Source organism: Desmodus rotundus, chromosome 5, assembly GCF_022682495.2.
Source record: "Desmodus rotundus isolate HL8 chromosome 5, HLdesRot8A.1, whole genome shotgun sequence".
NCBI lineage: Eukaryota > Metazoa > Chordata > Mammalia > Chiroptera > Phyllostomidae > Desmodus > Desmodus rotundus.
The window spans coordinates 37,097,783-37,124,544 of NC_071391.1; the positions used below are offsets into that span (position 1 = coordinate 37,097,783).

The 26,762-nt window shown below is 46.7% G+C and overlaps 1 protein-coding gene across 6 annotated transcripts in view; it reads right to left on the reverse strand.

The window, feature by feature from the left end:
• TEAD1 (TEA domain transcription factor 1) overlaps positions 1-26,762 on the reverse strand; it is a 242,405-nt gene that overhangs the window by 38,301 nt on the left and 177,342 nt on the right. For all 6 annotated transcript variants that reach the window (XM_053925596.2, XM_053925597.2, XM_053925600.2 and 3 more), the window contains 5 exons: positions 20,553-20,687; positions 19,369-19,415; positions 18,464-18,525; positions 17,473-17,597; positions 1,000-1,173 (listed from right to left, as the gene is read on the reverse strand). In XM_053925596.2, coding sequence (XP_053781571.1) covers positions 1,000-1,173; positions 17,473-17,597; positions 18,464-18,525; positions 19,369-19,415; positions 20,553-20,687 — 543 coding nt within the window. The remainder of the gene's footprint in view (positions 1-999; positions 1,174-17,472; positions 17,598-18,463; positions 18,526-19,368; positions 19,416-20,552; positions 20,688-26,762) is intronic.

Sequence of the window (26,762 nt, forward strand, 5' to 3'; positions counted from 1 at the left end):
TCGGAAGTCCAGAGAGGAGTGGGACACATCCAGATAATTATGACACAGCATGGGAACTGATTAACTACAAAGCGTGATGGGAGTAAAAGGAAAATCAATGGTCTGCCTAAGCGAGGAAGGTGCTATAATGAACCAGCCACCACTGCAAAGGAAAAAGGAGCTGGCCCGAGGGAGGAGAAGGGGAAAAGTGCATCCTCCAAATACACACTAAGGTTGGGCACAGGACAGACAGCGAGGAAAACACCCCACAACCAGCTCACTTAGGGCCTTCAATGCCATGCTACGGAGTGCAAACACTTGAAGCTATTTTCTTTTTATTCTTCTCAAGATTGAGGAATTATAAACACTCAGCGCTAGCTGGTCGCCTGGTCTCCCATTGCCCCCGGCCTCCCAATACACACACATTACACTTATGGCCGCTTTAACGTCTCTGACCCGTCAGCAGTGCCCCGGCCGAGCCTGACTAGTGGAGAAGAGCGAGCAGAGCTCCTCTCAGAGGCTGAGGGGCATCAGCAAGCCCCAGCAGCTGGCAGAATCTGCACTGAATGTTTTAAAGCACAAATGAAGCACGAACTGGGCAGAGCCATTTTGTCCTGAAGCGTGAGACTTTATCTTCATCCCAGCCCCATCTCTGTCTCAGGTCTTATGCGCCAGTGGAATTTATAGGTTGCTTTGCTTAATGGAGTGAGAAGAAAAAGAAAGAGGGTCTAGTGCACTATGTTTTCCATGTGACTCCATCCATCTGTGAAGCCTCTTGCCATTGCATGAGTGAGTTCTGAAGCCCGAAGAGGCCACCCTGTTCTTTGGCAGGGGCGGCAGGGTACCACGGGCCAGCATGCGGACTGCACACAGGTGCGAGTTTGTGACCCACACGATCCTGCAGGTGCACACGAATGTGCTGCCAGTGTGAGTCCACGGCCCCTGTGCTGGTCCACATTCGCGTACGGGACTTGACCACTCAGACAAAAACCACGGAAATCACAGCAATGTCTTACTCACCCAGAATTTTACGAGGAAGAAGGCATTTTGAGGGCCCTTTCCAAACAGTTCCTTTAAGCCACCTTTCTTTTCAGGAAATTTGTCATAAATCTGACGAATGTCCACTGATTCGAGCAATGGGTCACTGTAAGAATGGTTGGCATGCCCAATGTGCACGAAGAGGTGTTTGTTGTACTGTAAGAAACCAACAGAAACATTCCTGTTACAAACCCTTTGATCAACCCAGGACACATCGACCTTGAGCTGGATAAAGAGCAACAAGCAGAGTTAAAATCCCAGAATTATGCTTTGAATAGCCAAGGGTCTGTCCTTCGAAAAAGATGAAGATGTTAAGAAAAGCCATTATAGTTTAGGGTAAAACGGTCGTTGTCTTTCTTAAAAGTTAAAATTGATATACAATAATATATCAGTTTCAGATACACAACATAGTGAGACAGTCATTGTCTTTTATTGACAAGGGTATAATTTTTCCAAATGTCTAAAAAAGGCTTTTTTGTAAACATACTAGTAAACAACAACTTAAGTTACCCAAGTACCCAACTAAGAAACAATTCTCTTACCCAGGTTCACGAGACTCAGCTGCAAATGACAGCGACATCCTTTGGAGCCCGTTATTTACGGCGTAAGCCCGATTACAAGTGTGCGTGTAGTTAGCTAACGTCCTCGCGCAGAGAGCACTTCTCACTCCAGCTCCCCTAGCAACAGTGTGGATGCAGCCCTCCGGGCAATGGTACCTGCCTACTTCTTCCAGCAGGAATAAGAGTGCTGAGCCTCTTTCTCACCAGTCCCCTTAGGAACCGATGTAAAACTTCTGCATAAGGGCTGGTCACTATGTGGTTGTCAGTGCAAAGTTAGGGTCCGGGGGAGAGGAGGCATGGTATGAGGCTATGAAAGGTAAAAAGGAACCTTATGGTAAGTATGGTAAAAAGGAATACCAGTCACTCATTTACACACAAAAAGAAAGAGACAAGCCCTATTAAGACATTTAACTTATAAAAGAAAATCTTTCTTTTCCTGGTGTTGGTATAAGATATGGTAACCAGACTATGAAGGTGAATGCCCAAACCAATGGTTCTCACCCAGGCTGCAGCAGCATTACCAGGGAGCATGTAAAAGTCAGCAGTGCCTGGGCTCCACCCAGACTAAGCTGGAATGAGGCCAGACAGCAGTCACTTTTAGTGCTTGGTAAGTGAATTCCAATATGCACCTAAGTTTGAGAACCAGTGGCCTAGACTCTCTACTTCAGACCCTCCCTGCCTGCCTTTCCTGCTGAACAGGCTGCAACACCAACCTAACATGTCACCGACAGAGACATCTGGGAGTGCAGGGGGTCCAGGGAGCTCGGAGCTCAACAGGGCTCATAAGAGAAACCCCGTATCCCTATTCACCTAGCAGTCTCTCTTCGCTGTTTGAGTTCACATTGGCATTTCTCCAACTAGAGTTTTTTCAAGTATTGATCCCGTAGGAAATAAGAAGCCCCAAATAAAAGAGGGATCAGTCACAGCTGTCTACCAAGAGTACTACAAATTAGCTATGACACTGGACAAGTGCTTCCCCAGCCTCTAAAGTGGGAACAGTGATGGCATCGACTTCACAGGGTTGCTAGAGAATTTAAATGAGACACTTCTTACAGGAGGGTCCAACCTTTTTGGCATCTCTGGGCCACACTGGAAGAAGAAGAGCTGTCTGGGGTCACACATTAAATACATGACAACACGTAATCACAAAAAGAATCTCATAATGTTTTAAATAAATGTACGATTTTGTGTTGGGCCGCATTCACAGCCATCCTGGGCTGCACGAGGCCTGTGGGCCACAGGTTGGATGCCCCTAGAAAGATCCAATAATGAGTAAACAATAAATGCTATTATTATGTTTTATAAAACTTCCTTCTTTGAGATTCACAGCAAATACTGGCATATTAAAAGCACTATAGTAAAGAAACATATATTTAACCTTGTATGACCCCAAGTTTCCCAAACTCATTTGATCATGAAGCCCTGTAAAAATATTCTAAGGAAGTACTGTACTGGTTCATATCTGTGACCTGCTCCCCACACCATGGACCTTGGGCCACAACACCAAAGGGCAAGAGGCCTGCCCCCCCATCCAACGCTACTGTCCACGGTGTCGCACATACGGCGAGTGTGCCAGGGCCTGGCACCTTCTGGGAGACAGCCAAGCCCCCCTCCTGATCGACATCAGAGAGATACCTTAACCAAGCCTTCAAAATCCCTGAACGGTATCAGGTAAAATGTAAAAGAAAAGGAACCTATCAAACTCTGAATGGTCCCAGCCTCTGTTCCTTCCAGCGACTGGTGACCTTCAGGTAGGACTGAGACCTGGACACTACTATGGAGGAACAGAGTGTGCCTGTGCTGGAAGAGAAATGAGAAACGTTTTTAAACCACGTAAAAGCCGTTGCTGTGATGAGGCCATGGGGCAGGGCGGGCGCCTTTGATCTTTTTGTATATTCCATGCCGTCACATCATCTTTTCAATGACAAGCAAACAAAAGCCCAGAGAAATGTATAAAGCACTACTGCGAAGGAGCTGGTCTCATCAGTAGGTAAAAGGAGGAACAATAGCACAGGCAAAGTTGGGGGCACAGACTCTGGGGTAAAGGTAAGGAGAGGTGAGAAGGTGAATGAGGGTGTGTGCCTCCTGTCTGGCTGCCCTGTTCATTCTGTGGTTACCCACCAGTACAGGAGCTGAGGCCAGCTGTCTGTCCACTCACCCAGCCTTATTAATAACCTTGCCTACAGCTAGCTCCACTTCTGTCACTGCCTGTGTCGCCCGCAGGCAGTGGGCTCGGTGGCGAAGAATAGAATACAAGCAGAGCCTCGGGGATACCTGTGAATAGGACCTGAGTCTCTGTTGAGCTCTATCTCTCGGCCCTTCTGCCTGGGCAGTGCTCATGCACCAGGGCAGAGCCAGAATGAGGTTAAGAAGCTGTGAGACTTGGTCTTTTTGCTCTTGACACTGAAAGTCCCAGCAGCATACCGCTGGAACTCAGGGGTGACAGCCTGCACTGCTACACGTCAAGAGGTCAGGAAGGTGAATGGAGGGTAAAATTCACTGGGGGTGCTGAGGATATAGCTGAAAAGCAAGGTGCTGAGTGCAAAGCATGAAAATGCTGGAGTCACACAAGAACCCGAATCCTCCGTTTTCTCATATGTACAATGGGGATGTAATACCTGTAAGAACAGGTTTGAGGATGAAAGGAAATAATGCACAGAAGGGGCTTGGCACAGGGCCTAGCATATAAGCGTTCGATAAATCGTAGCTGCTAAGATTACTGCTGTGTTGGTTTATTATTATGTGAGATTAGCTAGATCCTGGGGTAGAGGCACACAAATGTCCTATTTCAGCTATCCCTCCTGCATAGTGAAGAAAAAAACGAACATGAGTAAACCCAAGCTGGGAGCAGGCTGTGAAGCGTGTGACTGTACAGCTCCTTGATTCTGACTGTCCTTTACAAGCTTCTCAGGGCGTGGGCCTCTCACCTGTGCCTGAAGGAAGGGAAAGAACCTGTGTCCGTTCAGAGTTTTGTGTAACGTGCTTTCTATATGTGTGAAGGCAGGCACTCCTTGCCTCACACTGACACTGTAGGTGGATTTTATTAAAATCATCCTACAGATGAGGAAATAGAAGCTCAGGGATGAACAGACTTGCCTGAGGTCATACTTCCGGGAATAGTCCTGGAGTTAAGAATAAAACTTGGATCTGTCAAGGGCACTGCCCATGCATTTGCTGCAAATACCAACCGCATGGTCTCCCAGAAGAAAATGCCCAGGCCCTTCTAACATAGATTTACTTTTTTTCTGAAAGTTGATTTAAAAAAAAAAAAAGGACCTAAATAGTGTTTTCAAAATTCTAAGATGTTAAATTCAAATGTGGGAGAAACATAGTGATTCACAGATGCATTAGATGGAGTCTTCAAAGGTTTCTATTTTGAGGAAATTACCTTTGTGCCCAAGTGGCTGAAATGAACTGAGAAGGGGCAGGCTGTCCCTGCCAAAGGAAACCAGGCACTGCCTCTCCAAGGCTGGTGACTTGAAACCAAACCCTGACTGCTGGCATCTGAGTGGTTTACTCCTGCCAAGAGGTGACTTTGTTGCTAAGAATACAAAGGACTAAAGAAAGTGTCCTGGAGACCACAGAAGTGAGACAAACACGTCTCCCTTTAGTTCAGCCAGGGTAGGTCAGGAGTCCTTCTGCCCCCAAAGCCAGAAGGCTGAAGAGAAGAAATCTACTGGTAGGTTTAGGTTTGAGCTCTACTGAAACTGGAACTCTAAAAACCACTTGGAGGGGCTACTACTTCCCATCCTGCTGGTTTTCCTTATAAGGGAAGAAGGCCAGAGTAGGTACTTCCTTCCCTTTCTCTCTCCCTCCCTCCCCAATAAAACCCATTTTCCTTCCAGCAGTGGTGGTTCCCCCAAAATAAAGGTGAAACATAAAATCAAAAAAGGATAATTCTATTCTATAAGGCAGAAAACAAGTATTTGAAAAACACAAACAAACAAACCAAAACCCCGAGCATTTGGGGTAATGTATAAGCAGAAACAGGGGGAATGCCAAGGAGTCACTTCCACCAAAGCCTAAGACTAAATGTCCTCCATATCTAAAGTAGAGATCAACATTGGCTTGTTCAGTCACCATAAAGAAAGTCTCCTTGGCACTTGGTAGATATGCTGATGACCAACATATCAAAGGCAACAAGAGAAAAGGTACTCGCTCTGTACATTTCTTTTATGGGTTTCAGTAGACAAACCCACACACCTATCATCCACTATATGCTAGGCACAGGGAACCACGAGCCAGCAACACGACGTCCTCCCTTCACAGACCCGACAGCGGAGCGGCTACAGAGAACCAGCTTACTGTCTCTATAGTCAGTCATGTGTTGCCCGTGTGAACACATGTTCTTGAAGGTTCCCAGAGAAAAGACTGGGGTTAAAGACAGTCGTCATCCCCACGCTTGCACATCTCATGACTTAAATCAGCATTTACCTGCTTTTTTATATGGATGAGTTTGTTCCCCAGTGTTGAGTATGCAGTGTTACTCATTAGCAAGGAGAACACCTCTAAGGCAAAAACCAAGTTATCCATCACACATGAGAGTATAAGACACTCTCAGATCTGCAAGGCTTCAGAAAATTGACCTTCTTTGTAACTACTCTCAGGTCGCTATAGGGGGACAGGTTCCCATCAAATGCAGTAAATCGGAACAGAGGGAGATGCGGCCCTAACCCAGGAGACAGAAGAGGAACGTGTTGGCCAACAGCTGGGCCGCTGGCCCCTACAGCTGCCAGGCCAGAGTGGACGAGGAGCTGGAGGGGTCCTCGAGAGACAAGACCAAGGGGACAGTGGACCTGAGAGATTCCCTGACTTATGGGACCACCTGGAAAAGAGTTTGAGAACTCTGTTAGAAATTCTGAGGATGATTGTGTCATGTAAAAACTGAACAGATTAAAAAAAAAAAAAAAAAAAAGAGGAAATGACAAACCCTAGAAAAAACAAATTCTACAATCAAGAAATGGTTCTAATATATCACACATTAACCACATTGTGTACAAAACTGACACAGGTTTGCAATATAAACACTGAATGTTAAACCAAAACTTGTCCATAACCACACTGGGAGGATTAGAAGTTAAAGAAGGGGGTGGGGCGGGGGAGTCATGCACTGAATTTAGAGACCTAAATCCTGATCTTTCATAGTAAAGAATCAACAGAAACTGTCTAAAATTGATGGATTGAGATATATGGTATAAGCATGCCATTTAGAAACATGGAAACAATGTATAAAGAAATGGCTTTAAAGAGCTGTAAGCGGCTGTCCCTAAGAATAGTTCTGGGAGGTGGGAAGACTTGGGGCTTAGGACTGCTGCTTATCCTTACAGGCCATGAATGAGGTCCAGTTTGACTCATATAGAAAGCCTGTGTATTATATTAAATTAAACAGCCAATGAAAAATTACCTTGAAATAGCCTGGAGTTTTTTGAGGAAGGGAAATAACTATAAAGGGAAACAAAAATATTAAGCGTCATGCTTCAGGATGTTTATCCTAACTGGCCGCAAGTTCCGTGGACTCGAAAAGGAACTTGGTCACATCACAGAGCCTTCCTAAGGCTCAGCTACTTAGGATGACTGCAAGGGTCACCAGAATAAACAAATAAACAAACAACAAAAAATGATGTTGCACCAGCAAAATCCTACCTGGATCAAAACATCCTGCAGCTCAGCAGCACCTGATACCATCTTAATTCAGGGATTTCTATACTGACTTGGGGAAATGGTCATTTTCTCTTTTTATTGCTACAATCCCTCCAGTTATTTTCACAGCAGTTTTAAACTGTGACAAAGGTGAATATATAATCCTAGAAACTCAACCAAATTACTTGTAAAGGGTTACTGAGCTACTCTGGGGGTTTCACAAGGGACTTTCCTCCTCCCCCAAGGCTGTTCTAAGAGGTCACTTTCTCTCCTGGTTCCTGGCTCTCTTCTCTGCTGCTGAGGGAGGCTGCGAAGAGGAGAGCTGACCTCACAGACAGACTCTGGAGTCAGACGGGATCTGGTCTGAACCCTGGGGCTGGCACCACTGTCTAGCTGAGTCATCTGGGACAGCGATTCCAGCCCTCTCTGCTGCCTTTTCCACACATGTAATACAGGGATAAGGAAAGTCACTATCTCAAAGGAGTGTCACAGGATTAAGTGAGATAATGCATGGAAAAGACATATGCTATGCCAAGCACATCATTTATTATTATTATTGCTATTACTATTTCCCCACGTAATCATGATGCTTCTTTCCTTTGGAAGAGATCGTTTGAAATTCAGGCTGTCCTTTTCACAACGACAAAGGGAAATACTAAAATTTAAAGCAGAAATGAACAGAGGAAAGTCACATCGGGGAGATTCCTACTGGTCCGACACTGCCATTAGTGACTGTAACATAGGCCAAGAAGGCGGAGATGTGCACGTGGGGCCTGGGGGGCCCTGGCCCTTGCCCCTGCAGGCGTGCTTCCCTCAGGCACATCACAGCCCACTCTGAACCTGGAAAAATCTGTCCTCACAGGGCAGCCTGGGCGGCAGCCCATCACCACAAATGAGACAAACCAGAAAAACACAACTCCCACAGTAGCCACTGGGGTTTTATTTTCGTTCTTTTCTCTTTTTTGAAAGTACTGCCAATACATTTTACTCTAGAGACCTCTGATGAGGCAGTTCACTTTTTGTGGAAAAGGAAGGAAAAGTCCTATAAATCTGCTAGTCCTTGGCATCCGAACTGCTCCCTTGGACATGCCTTGGCGCTGCAGTACATTGTTTGACCTGAAGATGGCGGTCTTTTCCCAAACTTGTTCCAAAAATTCCAAGTATTTGAAGAACGCAGTAAAAACCTTGAAAAATGACTGCTGTCAAATAATACCAAGAGAGAAATTATAATCCACTTAGGAATTTAAAGAAACCAAGACAAATAACTCATGTCAAGGGATGATAATGTACAAGTTGGAACAGAACAAGGACAAATCACCTACAGTTGCTTCTTGTCACTCTCCTGCCAGTACTATCCCTCCAGACACTCCCAGGGCAGCCTGCACGACCTGTGATGACCTCAGGGAGTGGCTGTAAGGCTAAGCCAAGGCAAGTGACCTGCATACTCAGCTCCTGGTATGACTGGGGGGAGGGGGGGCTGGAGGGGTTATCCTGCGTTCCTGTACCAGTAGGCTCTGTCCTCAGCGGACAGCTCAACTATACCAGCCCTGTTCTAGTCACCTGTCCCAGGTGCCGTTTCATCGCTTCCCTGTGCCCTTACCAGAAAGAAACAGGGAAAACAAGAAACTAGGAGCTAGTAAGTCCTTCCTTCCCAGATCTCACACCAGAGTGTACCACCCTTACCCTCACTTCCCACTCCCACCACCATCTCTGTACAGGGGCTGCTGTTTTCTTAGAAGGAGGTGCATCTTCCCCACCGAGTCAGCTGTAAGTGCCAGTGCCCGAGTGCAGGGACCGAAACCAGGAAGGCAAGCGGGTGTGGTGCTGACCTGCCAAAGAAAGCAGATGGAACCTGGCTGGGGCCTCTGTGAAATGTCCATAAAACCCAGATTTCCAGATGCTTTCAATTGCCTCATCCCCAAGTGGTATGAAGAAAGTGGGTGAGTGCCCAGAGCAGCTCAGACACTGAGAGCAAACCATCCATCGCTGTTGCCAGAGGTGCACGGACGAGCCCGTAGGACAGCTCGGTCCTGCGTGATGGGGTGGGAAAACCATACCACACCACGGGGATCCATCAACACAGTCACGGAAAGACACTTCATCTCCCACGGCCTACTGGAATGGAAGCCCACACTTGGTAAAATGTACAAGAAAAACTTGGGAGCAGCACAAACACTGGGCATAGCCAACCATCAAACCAGTTGTAGTTTTCCTCTGAGAACCTGGAGGGCAAGTGGGCTTTCTGACCATGTATTCAAAGTATGGGATGCAGACATTAACAACACATGGGTTAGAATCCAGGCTCTATTGGTTTTGAGCTGTGTGACCTGAGGCAAGTTGCTTAACCTTTCTGGGCCTTGGCTTCCTCCTCTGAACACAAGGATGACACCTGGCTGACTCATCTCCAGGGGTAGACGTGAAGATCAAATGAAACAGTACACATGATGGTTCTGTGTGAGCCATAGGGAGTTGCATAGACGCTGGCTTGAAGATTTCCTGTTAATGAGATCCACACGCAAGCTATGAACTGGGGTAGAGGAACCTCTTTCCTAAAGGACCAGAAACCAGATCTGCCCAAACAGCTGTTTCCGATAAATACAGAACCCCACTCTGAGATGTTGCATCAGCTCAGCATCCAGTGCAGTGCTTGGAAGCTTCTCCAGAGAAACCTTGCCCTTCTTCGTCTTGTCCAGGACACCAGCAAGGACGCTCCTGGCAATCTGGAACTTTAACCTTGCTTCTGATCTTTCCTTATTTCTCCGATCTATGCCCCATACAAAACACCCATCCTTCTTTCTGCCACAGGCCTCATCAATGTCCTATTTCCTTAGTGCTACACTGTCACATTTTCCAAAGCAGAGCCAGGATCTGTGGTCTAACAAAGGAATTTTAGCTGATCCGTGAATTGCCTTTGAAAGAAGCTATAAAGATATGAAAATTAAATCATTCTTGGGTCCACATTTGACCACCTGCCTTTATGGAAAAGAATGAGGTTATCTGCAGGATGTATTTGCATAACCTCAATGCAGCCTGCCCTGCGAGCACTGGGCTAGCTCAGGCTGTGAAGATTAAGGCCTTACTCCTTCACGCCCAGGGGGCCCCATAAACATCACAGAGAATGATGTTTATGCACCATCTGAGGGAGTGGAGAAGACAAAGCTTATTATAATTTCACAGGTGGCAGCCAGTGAAGGAAGGTGGTCAGGACACTGGGAGAAAGAGGAAAGTCAGGGTACTTGATTTGAGTTCCCCAGGAGGAGAGAATTCCTGACGGGTGCCCAAGCTTGGGTGATGGCAGGTCCTCAACCTGGAGACAGGGGGTTTTGCTGCCTGGGATGTCCTGGCCTCTTATCTTTATTTCTAAGTGGCTTAGAAATAATACATGGTGAAGCACTTGGGACATAAGATCTCCCTAAATGTTGGTGATTGCTACTCCCTTCCCCAAATTCTTCAAACCATGGGCTCTGGGTTAGGATGAAGTTCAAATATCCAACCCTGCCATCTATGAGCTGAGTGTTGGGCTGTTACTTAAACTTGCTAAAGGTTTGTGTTTCCAATATCCATTTCCATGATTCTTTTGAGGACAAAAGAAAAAATAGCGTTATCACAAAGGCAGTCTGCTCTCTCCTCTCCTCTGTAACTTTTCAAATTATAGCACCATCCGCAGTCTCAAAAACTCAGTCATTTCCAGTAACCTCTTCCTCCACAGCTGGTTAATCCCTAAGACCTTTTAATGCTATCAACACAATGTCTTTCCCCTGGTCACTGCCTGTGCCCTGGTTTGGCCCGTGTCACCCATCTCCTGGACCAGTGTTGTTGTTTCCCTAGCTCCAGCCCGTTCTCTGACCTGCCGCAGCCGTCATCTTCCTGCAGCCCGTATCAGACTGCATCTTCCCTTTAAAAGGGGGGTGAGGTTGAGGAGTACAAGTTCATATTATACTGTGTATTTATTAAAATCTCTGGAAAGATTCATAGGAAACTAGCAACAGTGATTCCCTATTTAGGGTGGGACAGGAATGAGAAAGTAGTGAAATCTCCCTCCGTTCTTTCATGCTTATAGATTTTGGATCACACAGATTTATTACCTACTTAAAAAAAATTAATTAAAAAATATTCTGGCTCCCACCTGAGTTCTTCAATAGAGTCCAAACCACCTGGTGAGCAGATCTTCCCAGGCCAGGTCCCTTCACCTGTCTGGCCCAATTTCCTGCTACATTTCTCCAAGACATTCAAGGTTCAAAAACATGTGTGGGGTGTTCGAAGGGTTCAGGGATGTCGCTAACTGGAACGGTCACAGCAGTACAGTGAGAGTGGCCCTATTTCACTCACTGTGCCAACTGAAGTCAGGCTGAGCTGTTAAGTCACTGCCCCAAATCTCGTACTGCTGGTAAGAATCCCGATCCCAGCTTCCTCATTCAACTAGAACGAACGTGTTGTCACAAGAGCACAGCAGGAGATATGTTCTGAGGTCCAAGTGGGAACACCTCTGGCCTCTCTCGTGCCTGCCCCCAAACCCTGAGAAGATGCATAGAACCACAGGTTGGAAAAGGAGCTCAGAGAAATCCCAGCCCAACTCTCGCCCCCACGTGAAGGGCCCTCCTATCGGCAGCCTGTGCTTGGGGGATGCATGCTTTGGAAGGCAGTTGTTTTTATGTTTGAATAATGTTTTGGTTTCCCCAAAACTATAGCGCAGTGGTTAAAAACAGAGTGGGGCCAAACCTTGGCACAGCTGCTTCCTGGAGATGGACCTTGATAAAGTATGCTTCTGAGTCTCCCTTCCTCCAGTGGTAGACTGTACACGGGAACAGGACCGGGTCAGCATGCTTGGCATACAGTGCTTATCACACAGGTCGGTAAGTGCTGGTGATGATCAGTATTACATAATATAGCCAAGTGTTTGTTAGGAGTTGGATGTACCTTCCCTGTTCAGGTTTGTTACCATACCATCATGGAACTTTTCTTCTTTGGCAAGACAGTGCTTTTTCAAAATCTAAAGAGACAATTTCCTTGTCCCTCCCTATCCATCCCAAGGTTTTCCCTTCTCCGGCTGTGTAGCTCCTACCTAACTCAACCCTCACACACTCTCTTCCTGTACACGGTCCTGCTTATTCTGGCATCCAGACCATGACAGACATTGAACATAGAACCCTGGGCCTGGGCAACCTGACCTGGCAGGGGTTTGCAGCTGTGGGGCAGGAAGTGGCTGAGCTGTGGGGGCTAGAGGAACCTGCCCTGTCCCAGGGTGGGGGTGGAGGAATTCCGCTAGGCTTTATCAGGAAAACCACTCCCCATGCACACACCGGATTCAGCTTACAGCTCACCAAGCTCGGGTTTTCATCAGTCTCAACCAGCAGCTGCTAACTCAGTCTCCAGGAACTGGCCCCTGATTCCAGTCAAGGCACTTTTACAAAGCCCACCACGGGTGGAGGAGGATCTTACACTAAATGTTTGAAGTCTCTCGATATGCAACACTGAAATCATGTAGAAAACGTATTTTCAAGCACTACTAACCACTTCTAAAATAGTCTTAGTTTTTTAGATCTTCCTTTCTTCACCCTCTGCTGTTTTTTCTCTTAGCTTCTAGTGGAGCCAAAGGTAACAGAAGGACTGACTTGCTGGTTCTCCACCAACATAAACAATCAACTTGGGGAAACGCTGCCATCTGGTTTATGCTTGATGCAGAGCCAGCAGGGGGCGCTCATCCCCCAGATTATTCTGCCTTTAGCTCCTAACAGATTACAGCCAGCTATAGGCTATGAAACGGGCTACTCATTGCCTACAAATGGACAGACCACATACACTCTGGTTACAACCTCAGGATGTGGAATCAGCAGGCCTGGATCTGAAGCCCATTTCCAAGGTCAGCTGCCTGCCTAACAGTGGGCAGGCCACGCATAAGACAAGTGCACAGTGTTGGCTATCTCCACAGGTGGTACGACTACTACTGGCCTTATTACTAGTACTACCAATGCTAAGGGTGGCAGAGTCACATAGCAGAAGTCTTCAGCGGTGGCAGGGATGGCCTATGTGGTAACCTGAAGAGTGAATTTGCAGAACAGTGGTAACTAAGGGAGGCCACTCTGGACCCAGGCAAACTAGGTTCTCCTCCTGGCTTTGTTGCTCACGCTTATGTACTGCTGGGAAATAGTACGGCCACGAGGTTGGAACCTGACCCCAGACACTGGCTACCTGTAAGACAGCAATCTCTCCAAGCCTCTTCTGTAGAATTGAATAAAATTACCTACCTTATCAGGACAGAAGAAATCACTAATGAAAAATAGTTAGCACTGCCTCCAGCTCATCGATTTACTTATTGGCTTTTTGCCAGCACTATTACCCCATGAATCCAATGAGCCTAAGCCACCACAGGAAGTAGGGAGAAATGTGTGTGCATGCCTGCATGTAGACAAAGCTCTACCGACTCCAAACACAGAGGTGAATCTGCTTAGGGACTTCTGATTATTTGTCACCTTGTGAGCTTCCTTATCAAAGAAACATGCTTAATGTTGGATGTTAAATTTTTAAGTGCAGAATATCCACCTTAGTTTAAATATCCCAGATGAATATTTTAAGTTACTTTAAATTTTTCTATAGTTGGAACAAAATATAGTAAAATTAAAGTCTCAGAAGGGACAAAAAGTCTGAGAGCCAAAGAAACGTTCCACATGCTACAAGTGTTTCCGTGTGACCTTGGACCTGAAGTGCATTAGACGTTCACTGTGACAGTATCCTCTGTTTGCAAAATAAAGCGCCTATTACACAACCTGAGAAGCTGGCGCTTAAGACATTGTCAAAATGCTGTAAGCAATTTTTATCATTCTCCCTCATTTCAGTTTGTCAATCACCTTTTTTCCCCCCAGGGTCCCCTGCTTCCTCCAGCACAACCACCCCCTTTCCGGACCCTTGTGTTGCCACTAAAATCAAATACATGTACTGTTCACACTCTGCCATGAATTCTTTTGTATACATTGAACTCGTTTTTAAATCAATGCAAAATAGGGGTGTGTAACACAGGAATATTGGAAGTGACATTAACAAGGGAGACTGATGTTGAGACTTAGTAACAATTTCAGAACAGTGGCACAGTTTTGGTGTATTATCTGATATGCACAATTTAAAATCATACTGCAACAAGTCGGAGCCACCAACATATGTATGACATTTTCTGAAATTATACTTTTGTAATCCAAAGAGCAAGTGATTTTCAACTGTGAAAAAGGAGCATTATTCCACATGAGCACTTAACATACTCACGTGTGTGTGTGTGTGTGTACTTGTTTGGGTGGTTATTGTTTGTCTTCTCTAGTAGGATGGAGGCTCCACGAGAGTAAGGACTTAGTTTCCTTTGCTACTGAATCCCTAAAACCTGAAACAGGGGCTGGCATGCAGTGTTTAAAAAGTACGTGTTGCCCCGGCCAGGTACTCGGTTACAGCCTCTTCTGCACACGCCAAGGTGCAGGTTTGATCCCCCGTCAGGGCGCATACAAGAATCAACCAATGAATGCAAAAATAAGTTTAGCGACTGATCGATTCTCCCTTTCTCCTTTCCTCTCTCTAAAAATCAATCAATTTCTTTAAAAAGTAGTTGTTGGTTGAATTCCAATTTCTCTCAGTCCCCACCCATCTTGTGTCCCCTAAAATGTAATTATTTTTCTCAAGAGGCCCAATGGCGTTGACTCACAGCAGGCCTCCCATTTGCATCAGGACCGTTGAAGTCATGTGTTAAGAGTCCAAGCTACAGAGCCAAACCCTTTCACTCATCAGGGAAGGGCTGCTCAAGTGGAACCATTCAGATTGCTACGTGTAATCCTGTGTGTACATGAACTATTAGCTCTAGACCCCATTCCAAGGACTCGGTGGGCCCCGACTTTAAAACTATCCACCAACTTTCACTTACTGCTTTCCTACCTCAGAGGCATCACCCCTGGTATGTTCTCCTTCATGCCTCCCCATCCCAAATAATCCGCTACCCCTCAGCGTAAGGGCTACTCCTCCAAGAAGCTGTTCCGTGTTAATCACTCCCAGCTTTCAATATTCCTCCTTCCCTGCAGTCACTGCACTTCACAGTGACCTCTATTGTGATTACTGCTTCATGCGAGTCTCCTCACAAGAAGATGTTACCTCCACCAAGGAGGAGAATGGTTGTGGCCGGGACCAGACCCTCCTTGGTCCAGGGCCGTGCATTAAATGATGAGAGAACGTACTGAAAGAGTCTATCAGGGATTCACAGAGGGAAGCCCGACAAACACTAACCAGAAGAGAAATTGGGCATTCTGGGCTCTACAGGTACATAACTGGAGGGGACAAGTCACAGTGAGGGGCTGCCGTGGGCTTCTCAATTAAAAAAAAAATTGTTTATTTTGATAAAACATTCTATAATCTTTTTACCCAGGGAAACAACTACCACCTTGGGACTTTTGCTTCCCAATGCCTTGGAGTTTTATTCCTAGGGGAAAAAGTTCACAAGCAAAGAGAAAGATTTGTTCATGCAGTGGGTACACAGACTGAATATGCAATCAGAGACCTTCATAACGGGGGTGGTTTAGTCGTGTGGAAGAACACACTGAAATAGATTTTGGCTCCTGGTCACGCTGCCTATTGGTTAAGCATCTCTAGTAAGTCACTTAGTGAGTCTGGGCCTCAGCTTCTGCACCTATCAAATGAGGAAACAGAATCTACCTCACTGGCATTATGAGGACAGAATGAAATGACCAATGACCAAGTACTGTGCAGGCAATGAGGTGTTATACAAACACGAATTATGAAAAGCAGAAGCGTCATCTGGCCGAAGCCGTGCCTTGAGCCAGAAAGTCCTCTACACTTCCCAGAAGGAGGTGGCAGCCTGGATTCAGGAAGGTGATCTTGTGTATTTCAATGCCACCAGGTAGGGATTCAAGCCATCACCATCCCCCTTCCCATAAACCACTCAGCTGCATGAGAGGAGGGTTGGAGTTGGTTTTCTCTTCCCTGTTTCAATAACCTCATTTTCCTATACCTGCCTTGACCGACTTTACATCTCCTTCATTTTTCCCTAATTTGGGGTCAGGCTCTACCCCCCCCAGCTCCTGGAGTTCCCTGCTCATAGACAGAAATGTTCGTGGGCTGCACTTGGTTCCCCTGAGTATGTCTACTCTGGTGATGGCTCAGAGGTGGAAGTCCCTCTGCCCAGGTCGCCTCCCCTGTCCTATCATCAGAGGCTTTCCACCAAGCTCAAGTGCAAATACTACGAGGAGAGGAAGTATTTGTTCAGTATCTGCAGTATTTACAACAGATGGTGAAATCATTCACGACACTTTTTCCTGATAACCGAATGACAGCAAGGCAGCAGACACACAGAGGCATGGCACCTATGGCTTTTGGTGGCCCTGGAGATCAGCAAAGTGGGTGAGACAGAATGTGGAAAGGAGTTGGTGAAGATCCCAAAGACAAATTCACGATTTCTTCAATTTTTGCCTTGGACTCACCCACACACAGATGCAGTGCTCATACTCCCAGCCAAGGAGTGGGAGTGAGAAAGGGGTCTTGGGCTTGCTGGGCGGGGAGGAAGGGAGGCTCACATATGTATGGGAAACGATGGACCTGGCTGGGAAACAATGGGGCGATGGACACCCAATGGGGTCGGGGAGACAAGCAGCACAGTCCAGATGCCAACCTTTCTGGTATTTATGATATTACAGTGCATTGCATTCTACATCAAATTCTTCAAGTATTACCTTGTTACTGCTCCCTAAGGAGGTAACTCACCATCTTGAGAAAACACAGACTTGGAAAGGCAGTATTGAATAATGGCTAAATGTTAGGCTTGAGTTTTAAAGATGTAAGTTTGAATCTCTAATCCATCAGCTGTTAACTGTGTGACTTCAGGAACACTTCTTAACCTCTGTTTCTTCATCACACAGCACCTACCCTTATAGGGTTTTGGTGAGGATAAAATGTGATTGTGCATATACCGGTAAATAGCTTTGCCATGTACCAGTCACATGGCAAGGAGCAATAAATGTTACTTTTACTAAATGCAAGAGCCTATTAAGCCCCTGCCCTTCAGCACCAGTATTCCCTGGAGTTTCAGGCCCACAGCATCATAACTTCCAGCTCTAGTTTCTGCATATTTGTCAATGGAAATACCTTTTACTTAATTGAAAGGCTGCTTGGGTTTTCCTCCCCAGGTCCATGTTCACTCAGGGAAAGGACTGTGGAGGTGAACGGGAATGAACAGCAAATTCTGGGTTCGATGTATACCTTTGGGCACACTCACCGAGTCTGGGTCTCGCTGCTGTTCGAGGAAAGCGGAGAATTCCACCAGGCGAAGTTTGGTTGTGCCAATGGAGCGGCCCTGCCAGGCAGGGACCGAGGGAGCTGGGGCTGACGCAGGCTCAAACCCTGGAAGACGAAACGTCAAGTTTACCGCTGGCCAATCGCCTCCCCGTGGCCTCAGGCCTGCACTGGGGCAGAAAAGGCCAACAGCTGCTCCAGCAGTGTCTTGCGGTGGAGCTAGGTTAGGGAAGGGTGAGATTCCGCCCAGGGTCCCAGAGGCAGTGTCCTGGAGAAGCACAATGCATGCTGCTCCTCGTAAGGCCAATGTCAGCTCATGTTATGGGCTGTGGCATGAGGTCACCCAATCCCGACAAGACTGGCTGAAAAGTGGGAAGTACCAGACACTTCTTGGTGTCTCTCCACCTCCTTTCCCAAGGCTGCAGACACCAGCACTATAGGACATTCTCTCAGAACGCTCCCTGGTACGGAGTGTGGCTCCACCAAGTAATTCTACATGCACCTGTGTGGGGTGAGGTGGGGGAGGTGGGGCTGAGGGCCGAACAGACACATTTTCTAGCTTAGGCTTCCATGTGAGCTCTCCTATAAAGAAAGGGTACTAGGAATTGAAACCTACTTATCCCAGAAAGGGTGACTAAAACCCTATCTGCCCTCAGGACCTGTATTGCCCAATTCAGCCTGTTAATGATGAGGAAGGAACCCCAGTAACTTCCCCTTCCCAGGATGACCCGGGTGCTGAGTGAAAGTGGCCAGGCTTCCTGGTTCCTTAAAAACGCATCTGAGGAGCTCAGAGCTCTGACGAGATGACTCACAGGAATCAGGTCCTGGGAGGGGACACCTATGGGACTCTCCCTTGTGCCAGGCTAATACCTGCCTTAAGCAAATTGAGGGTGAGGAGGGGGCATTCATAGGTCTGCAAGTAAGAGGGGCCAGGCAGCTGTGGAACAAAGTGGAGGGAGCCCCACGAGACTCACCTGGAATGGGGGCTGTGACCGCTGGCTGGATGGGATACGCCTGCTGCACAAAAGGCTTGACGCTGGGAACAGAAAGACAGAGAGTCAGAAATGGCAGCTGTAGTATCGGCTACACCTCAGTTCCGGCTTCGGCCTCCCAGGGCTAGGGACCTAGCCTGGGGCCTCCCTGCTTTGACGATCCTGCCTGCAGGTTGGGGGCACAGCCCAGGCAGAACTCCATCAAGACTGAGAGGGTTACTCTCTCCAGCTGAGAGGGGCCAGCAGGCTGCTGGGGATGAAACCACCAAGCTCACGCCAGCTCAGTGGGATGAGCCAGTCACCTGCCTCTGAAGTCTCAACCCTGCAGACACCAAGGTTAGTGGTCACCGTTTCCAGGCAAGGTTCGGGACATGAGTCAGGCCAAACAGCTCATGTTCTTTTGAGAATATCCGAGCAGATTTCCCTTCTTCTTTCATCCCAGACTGCCCTCATCTTCTGGTTTACTGAGCTGGCCACCCAGGCCCTGAAAGCATCAGTGGGGTTTACCGTTAGCTGCCACACCACAGGGAAAGATGGAATGGAATGGGCTACAGAATCACCCCCACTGCCCTCGCTCTCCGGTAGGTACTTCCCAGGAAGACCCTAGGCTCTGCCCTTCAGAGCCACGAAGGGACAGGAATCCTAGCCCTATTTCGAGCTAGATGACCACTAAATCTAAGGTAGGATGTTCACACATCTCCGGGATCTGAGCCATCTTTTCCCTGCTATTGGTTTCAGTGGATAACAATGGGGGAGGACTTTAGTGATCTCAGGTTAAATCTTTCTTCCCCTCCAAGCTCCGAGGCAGTCTGGTCCCAGGAAACCACCACCCAGGGGGGGCTGTGACCAGCCCCTTGTCATCAGCGCCGGCCCCTCCTCAGACTTACTCTTGTGAGGATCCTGGCTGCCCTGTTTGTATCATTCCCGGCCAGAACTGGAAGGAAAAATGCAAGAGGCTTCAGGATTATGAGTTCACTTCAAAGCACAATTCAGGATGTGTACGCACTGCAACCCCTGCTAAAGATAGCGGGTTCAGATCATCCACCAGCTGCAGTGACTCTCCCTAAATGCAGATGTGGTCACTGCTGCGCACAACATCACAACCTCTGGCCTTGGCCTGGCAAGCCAGCGCTCCCTCTAGCTCCTCTTCCAGATAACCTCCGAGGGCAGGGACCAGGCAGCAGCTCCAGGGCCCTCCTAACATGTGGCAGAGATCTGGGCGCACTGCAGAGGGTTCATGAGTACTTCATCTGACTGCCCTACCCATGAACCCACCCACCCTTCTCTTCTCCACTCTATTCTGAAACACACCACGTGGAACATTCTGCCTCCACAGCTCATAGCATGGAGGGAGGGCCCAGTCAGGGAGAGGACAAAGCTCAGAACAAGAGGCCAGCTGGGAGCTCCAAATAGCAGACACCTCCTTTGCTGTGAGTTTTCTGGAGGCTATAGTTACCTGCTGGCCCCCGACTCCCTGCTGGAGGAAGCGCTATATAGGAAGTCAAAGCACCCTGGGTTTGAGTCCTGACATCACTATCCATGTGATTATGATCACACTATCCAAACTCTTGTTTTATTACTAAGTAACCTTGGTTTTCTCATCTGTAAAATGGCAGTAGCCGTAAGAGGCATTTAAGATTATTATGAGGATTAAATGGGACAATGACATTTAGCTTCTCTGTCCTTGTAGGTGCAAAATGAAAATGTTAATAGAATTCTTTGTCCCTTTAGGAGCTAGCTGTCATAAAGTGACCTGAGGACACAGGAACAGAGACCAAGGGCTAGAAAAAAAAGATGCAGATAACTACCCAGAGGGGCACCAGAAAAGTGATACTGGACTCAATGTCTTCAGGGACTAACGAAGCTCCCCTGCCCACTCTCTCCCTCTCACTCCCTGCCCCCTTCCTTCCTTCCTTCCTTTCCCCTCTGTTCACCCATCATCAGCTCACCACAAGGTGGTTCTCTGACATCTGACCCAATCGTGAGAAGTGCCAGGTGAACAGCTTCACGCTGGCCCATGGTGACCCCATGCCCTGAGGGCCACCATTCCTGGATGCAGCCTGTGACTCACCCCTGGCGCCCCTGGGAAGGTAGGGCGTGGAATCCCAGGCAGCCCCAGCTTGTTGTGAATGGCAGTGGCCGAGACGATCTGGGCGGACGACATCGCGGCCATGTGCTGAAGGGCCTTATCCTTTGCGGTCTGATCCTTGAAGGTGACAGTGACATACAGACTTAATACATACGCACGGCTACCAGGCAGCTTACACAGCACAGACACGAGCACACGGACTAAAATACAGAGCCACAAAAGAGGCCAAAAAGCAAACATGCACAGATAAATAAACACAGCCAGAAGGCTAAAACACACTGAACCTACTGTAACTCTGCACATTGACTGAGAACACCCAGTGGCAAGGTTTAAAAAATTTTTTTTGTTAATCTGTTTTCCAAAAGAATGGGAAGCCTCTGAGAAAAATGGAGAAAGTTATTTATTTTTCCAGCTTGCAAAGGGAGATTTCTCCAATTACTTAACACACTCAAGAAAAAAAAGGCCCTGCTTTAAGCATATAGATGGGGTAGGGGCATGACCGTGGATCAGGAATGGGTCCGTCCAGGGTGGGGGGAGGCCTGGACAGCGTGCGCTGTCAAGGGGCCACAGTCCCAGGAGCTGCTGGAGTCACTCATGCGAGGCCTGGAAGCCCTGGCAGATGCCTGCTGGGGGAGGCTCAGAAGCAGCGGGGTGGGCGGGGTTGGGGGTGGTGATGGGGCCAAGCAGCATGCTGGTGGGGCGCATGCTCTCTCAGGTGTCCCCGCCATGGGTCTAAGGCTACGTGGGTTCCTTCTATAGCTAAAGACAGAGAGGATGCTACCAGGTAAGAAGTTTCTCCTTTTCCTAAATGGGTCTTTTCTAAAAAAGCCAAGGCTGATAACACAAAGCTAGCCAAAAAGTCTGCCAAGCACAGCTAAAATACAGAATACTCAATGTGGTGAAAATACTTACCATGCTTGTCACCTGGATACAACAATAAACAATTTGTTAAAAGGATTGCGTACAAAGGCAGGGTTATTTTTCTTCTTCAGTTAAAAAATAGATATGCATACAAACACACAATGGGCTTAATAAAATAGGTAGGAGTGTGGTTTTTTTCACATTTTAGGAAGAATGTACGACTCGTGTAAGTATCTAGAAGGGCGATTACCAACAACTGCAACTACCAAAAACTACCCCCGCCTCCTCCAAGTTGCTTCTGTGGCTTCCCCAGGACAGATGGGAGAAATGGCCACAGCTCTGGCTGGGGACAGGCCCCAATGACACAGGCAGAGCTTCATGCTTGGAACACATGGTTCCTGGCTGCTAGTAGAAAGTCCATAAGTCTACCTGGCCCCAGGATCCAGGAAAGCGGAAACAAAAGGTGGCATCAAAAATAGAAGGAGTGCCCTCCACAGCTGCCATTCAGAGTCAGAGAGTGAGTGAAGGTCAAGGGAAGCCTCAGGTAAGACACTGAGCATCAGCAGAGAGGTGGCGTCAAAATGTACAGATTTACCCAAAGATAATGAATAAACATGCAGAAGCGCCAAAGGCGAGGCCAGAAAGAGAAGTTAAAAAACATATTGAAGCCTGCAAGACAATTGCTAGGGGCTTCTACGAAAGACCAAAGTGGTAGAGATACCACTTTGCCCCTGTAACTGCCAGGAATACCATGTGAATTTTCAAAACGTTTCCATTAACCCTTGAAAAAGAGCCTGACACCTGCATACATTTTATAATATTTTATACATTTCTTTGGCTGTTAAACTGAAAAAATAATGAGCCTCATGGAACAGCTCTTCAGGAATGCACGTGGTCATTATGGGCATCTGTAGATCACGTGCTAGAGCTGAATGACACCATCAGGGCCTGAGCTTGCGGGATTCCTGGTCCCCAGTGGAAGGACCATGGGTGACGGGAGTGAGGCTTTTGCCACCTCTGGTCAGATGCCATGCGTTGAGCTGAAGCTACATTTGTTAATCTGCTTAATGCTCTAACCTAAAGCTAGCTTCCTCTGCTAACTTTTTTAAAAAGCTCCAAAACATTTCAGAAACTGAATAAAGACAAATCTTGAAGTCTGTGGTATTTTATGATAAACTGACAGAGCATGTGCAAGCGCCCCAAAGCCAAAGTGAGCCTAACACACGCAGAGCTCTCAGCACCAAGCAGTCTGCTCTGAGCTGGTCCTGAGGTTTCACAGGCCGCCTGCCCCATTACCTATGCAGGGGGAACCCAAGTGTAACAAGGAGAAAAAACATGGCTCTGGTCACAATCAACCCCCTTCTCTGTCCGTCAATACAAACGTGCTGGTTTCTCTCAGGACCGGTCATTTTGGAGGCCAGCCCCCAAGCCACTTCATCTCTAATGAGAGGTTATAAACGCTCTCAAGGTGATTTCTGAAACTGAAGTAATGGCAGAGGTATGACCCCTGGAGTCTTTCCCAACAGGGAACACACCTTACAACTTCTCCAGGGCCCAGGCTGGGGCAGCTGGGAAAATGGCAGCCCAGACTTCCTGCCTGCCTGGCTGACTCAAATTCAGGAAGAGCCATGGGCTTGGGCCTCTTCCAGAAGTACATCATGGGGCCCGTCTCAGACTCGAGAGTTCTGTGTTTATGAAATGCTGATGACGAGGGCGATGCTGCTTGCCCAGATACAGAGAGAGTTCGTTTGGTGCACTTGGGTGGAGGGATTCGGGAACTGGAAGCCCAGGGCCAAGTGGAAATGAGTTCCCTACATCTCCACATCCCACCCTTATGCTATTTGAGTTTGCTTGAGGTGTTTACCTTTGCTAGGCTGATTAAAAAGTTCTTCCCAACATTCCCAAAAGTTTGACACTTCTCTTTTTTAACAGGCAAATCAGTCAATGAGGAAAGGAGAAATGTCACCAGTGTTGCTGTTCATGTCACACAGCTTCAGAACATGGCGTTTTTCTTTTGTTAAGTAAAGTTTGACTCTCTTATTATCCAGCATTCCATGAGGTACTGAATGAAAACAGAAGTTCAAAAGCAAGAGAGCAAATCAAAGGCTTCTATCACACCAACTTGCTCCACTCCAGGAAAAGGCCCACTTGCCAGGAGTCTGGAGACCTGGTCGTGTACCTGCCCCGGCCTGGCGTTAATGGGTTGTATTAGCTTGGACAAATCATTTAAGACTCTTTAATTTTCTACAAAATAAAGATTTGCACTTTATTCTCTAAACTAAAGCTCTTCTGGTTCTAAAAGTATTTGTAACTATAACTGTGAGTTCTGCCCCAAGCAAATACATCTTAATACATATAGCCAAGAAAACTGCTAGTGAAAAGACAGCAGAATGTTAAAATTTGGGCAGCCCTTGGCCGCCTGTCCTAACAGAGAGAAAGCCAAGTGTGGAGAGGAAATTGTATCTCAAGTAGAGGTTCTTTCTGCACTTGACCTACCTACTTGAGAATAGGCAATTTTCTGCAAATGGACTAAAATATCTATACCAGTGATTTCCTACCTTTTGTGGCAGAGAAACTCTGACCACTCCTTTAATTTTATAACACCTCTCCTTTACATATAATATACATTTGAAAATTAAAAGGATTAAAATTTGTGTGTGTGTAAGATGTAAAGTAACCCTTCAGATAATAGGCACCACCAGGGAGATCTCAAAAACGGGACCGACTGCCTGGCTGCAGACCCACTTATCCTGAAATGGGAGGGAGGAAGGGTGCCAAGCTGTGAGATTTCAATGGCAGGATCTCTACATTGTCATTTTCAGCCTAGAGATACATGCCTGGCTTTAAAGAAATTGTAACTCTAAGTGTCAGACCTAAGTAAATTGCTTCTCCGTGTTCCTCTATTCTAATATCCTGGGGACTATTAAACATTCCACTCTATCCTTATCACTCACATCCCCAGACTACAGAGGGGAGAGGGGAGGGCATATGCTAATCTATCCAAATACTGGAGCTTAAGTAAATTCAAAATATATGCTACCACTGTACACCGTATTAATTTTATTCTAAAATGTTTTTATACCAACATTTCTGAGATGTGGCTGAGATTTTCAAAGGATGAGCACATTGTTTTATCTTGAAAAAATTGTTTTAAGTCAATACTGGGTAATCATCTATGATGTCTTAGATTACAGGAAACACTGAGTGTGTATGTGTACATTCTGAGCATGCATGAACAAGAAAAATGTGTCCTAGGAAAAAGCTTGGACAACTTCACACTGACTCCTTGTTACTGACTGTAAGCCCCTCTATCCCTAAAATTACAAAGAATGAGGCCAAGAAAGCTGAATGTGGGGGAAATGAGGAGAGGCACACCTTGCTTTTCCAATTGAACCCTAACTTGAGCCCATCATCACCTGGAATGCAGAAACTGTCTGTGAAGCAGGCAGCACGGGTCTAGCACTGTTGATGGGCTGCTAAGAACAACTGGCCCACCTGACCTGAGATGAGGGCAGATGGAGCACTGTGACTTGGGGTGCACGTCTCCATACCCACTCAACTCTCCTCCCTGTCCAATCTCTGGCACACCGTGCTATCAGTGGCCTCACTACCTCAGCCACATGGGGTCTAGCCAGATGTGTCAGCATAAACTCCTCAGCCCGAAGCCTTTCAAATTGTTATTGTTACTAAGTAAACAGGCTTTCATATTTCATGAAGCATAGCAAGGCTGCTGCTGCAACTCTGGGTTCCGCTGACTGCCTCCCTGTAATGGCTGAAACGTACCCAATGTTTGGGAAACGTCTACGTGTAACATGCACGGTGGGAAGGCAGCCGCATCACAAACGCACATGGCTGGAGTGGTGTGCCCTTCAAACTCAAGGACGTGTCATGAATCAGTTTCTGGATAGTCAGGAAGCCTCATTCCCCTTTCTCCTCTGCTTCTCCAGCTGTTGATTATTCTGGAGAATCAACCATCTCCTAATTTGTAGGCATTAACCATAAACAAATTGTAAAAATAATATAAAAAGGCCACATGCTTGCATGTACCGTATTATAGCTGTCAAATATAAAAATTTTAATGAACAGCCAATATATTAAACCAATATATTCCAAACAGTTTATTCAGGGGCCATTCATTACAGAATTTAAAAACTCCAATCTAATTTTTTCATTTGGAGGTCTACTAATACCTTAGGAAAAATAAATAAAGTGGAAAAAAAAAAGGACCATGGATTCAAAACTCTTGATAGCTATTAAATGTTTCTCTCCAACTATATTTTTTCCAGCAATATAAAAATACAGTGCGAGAGAGGAAAGACAGCAATTTGCTTGCAAAATCACTTCTGCAGAAGAAGATAAAACAGAATACTTTCCTAAGAAGTAATTTTGCAGATGCTGTTTCTAATCTTGCACTATGTGGATTCACATGACCTCTGCAATTATTAGCAGGAGCCCCTGAGCGGATAAACATCACAAAAGTCTATGAGGGTTTTGGAGAAAGGATGAAGGGCACTTGAATTTTTCTAGCCATGATCTCCAATTTGCTTATTATTAGAGAAAGCAGGAGTAAATACAAAAGGGGGCTATTTCGGTCAGGCAACAGCTAATGCCGAGGAGAGAAGGCACATTCATACCTCTCCTGACTTGCCATGTAATGAGGAGCAATTAATTCATCTTATTGTATTTCCAAATGCCAAAGGCTCCATTCACATCAAAGAAAAATGTTTCAAGGCTTTTACTATTGTTCATTTTTAAATGTACTGAGCTATATTTAGCATTTTATAATTGTCAATAGTGTTTTCTTTCATTCTGATGTGGGGTTTAGCATCATTAAGGATTGTAGATGAGGATCTGAGTGATTTATAGGTATGCTTGATGACTCTCCACCAGGAAGCCTGGGATTTAGATCAGCTAATGCCACGTCTGATGGTTGGGGAGAAGGCACCCTTCTGATCTGAGCCCCCTTTCCCTTCAGAGGTAACAACAATAAGAGGCAGGGAGTAAATCTTCCCTGAAAAGCTAGAGGAACCCAAAGCAGGAGGTGGACTCAAGTTTAGCTCCAGGCTTAGTAACAACTCCCATCTTTCACTTCTCTGCTTAATCCAGATACAACGAAAAAAGAGCTCAGTTGAGGGGAGAAAATGCAAAAGTATCTCAAGCCAAGGAAAGAAACCCTCATCCTTGACCAGCACTCTTTGGGGAGGCACCATGGCATCATGCAAAGAGCTTGAGCTTGGGTGCCAGACAGCCCGGTGATCAAATCTAGACATTCCCCACCTATGAAGTGAGGGTGACAGTGCCCACCTGCAGGACTGCTTGGAGAATTGCATC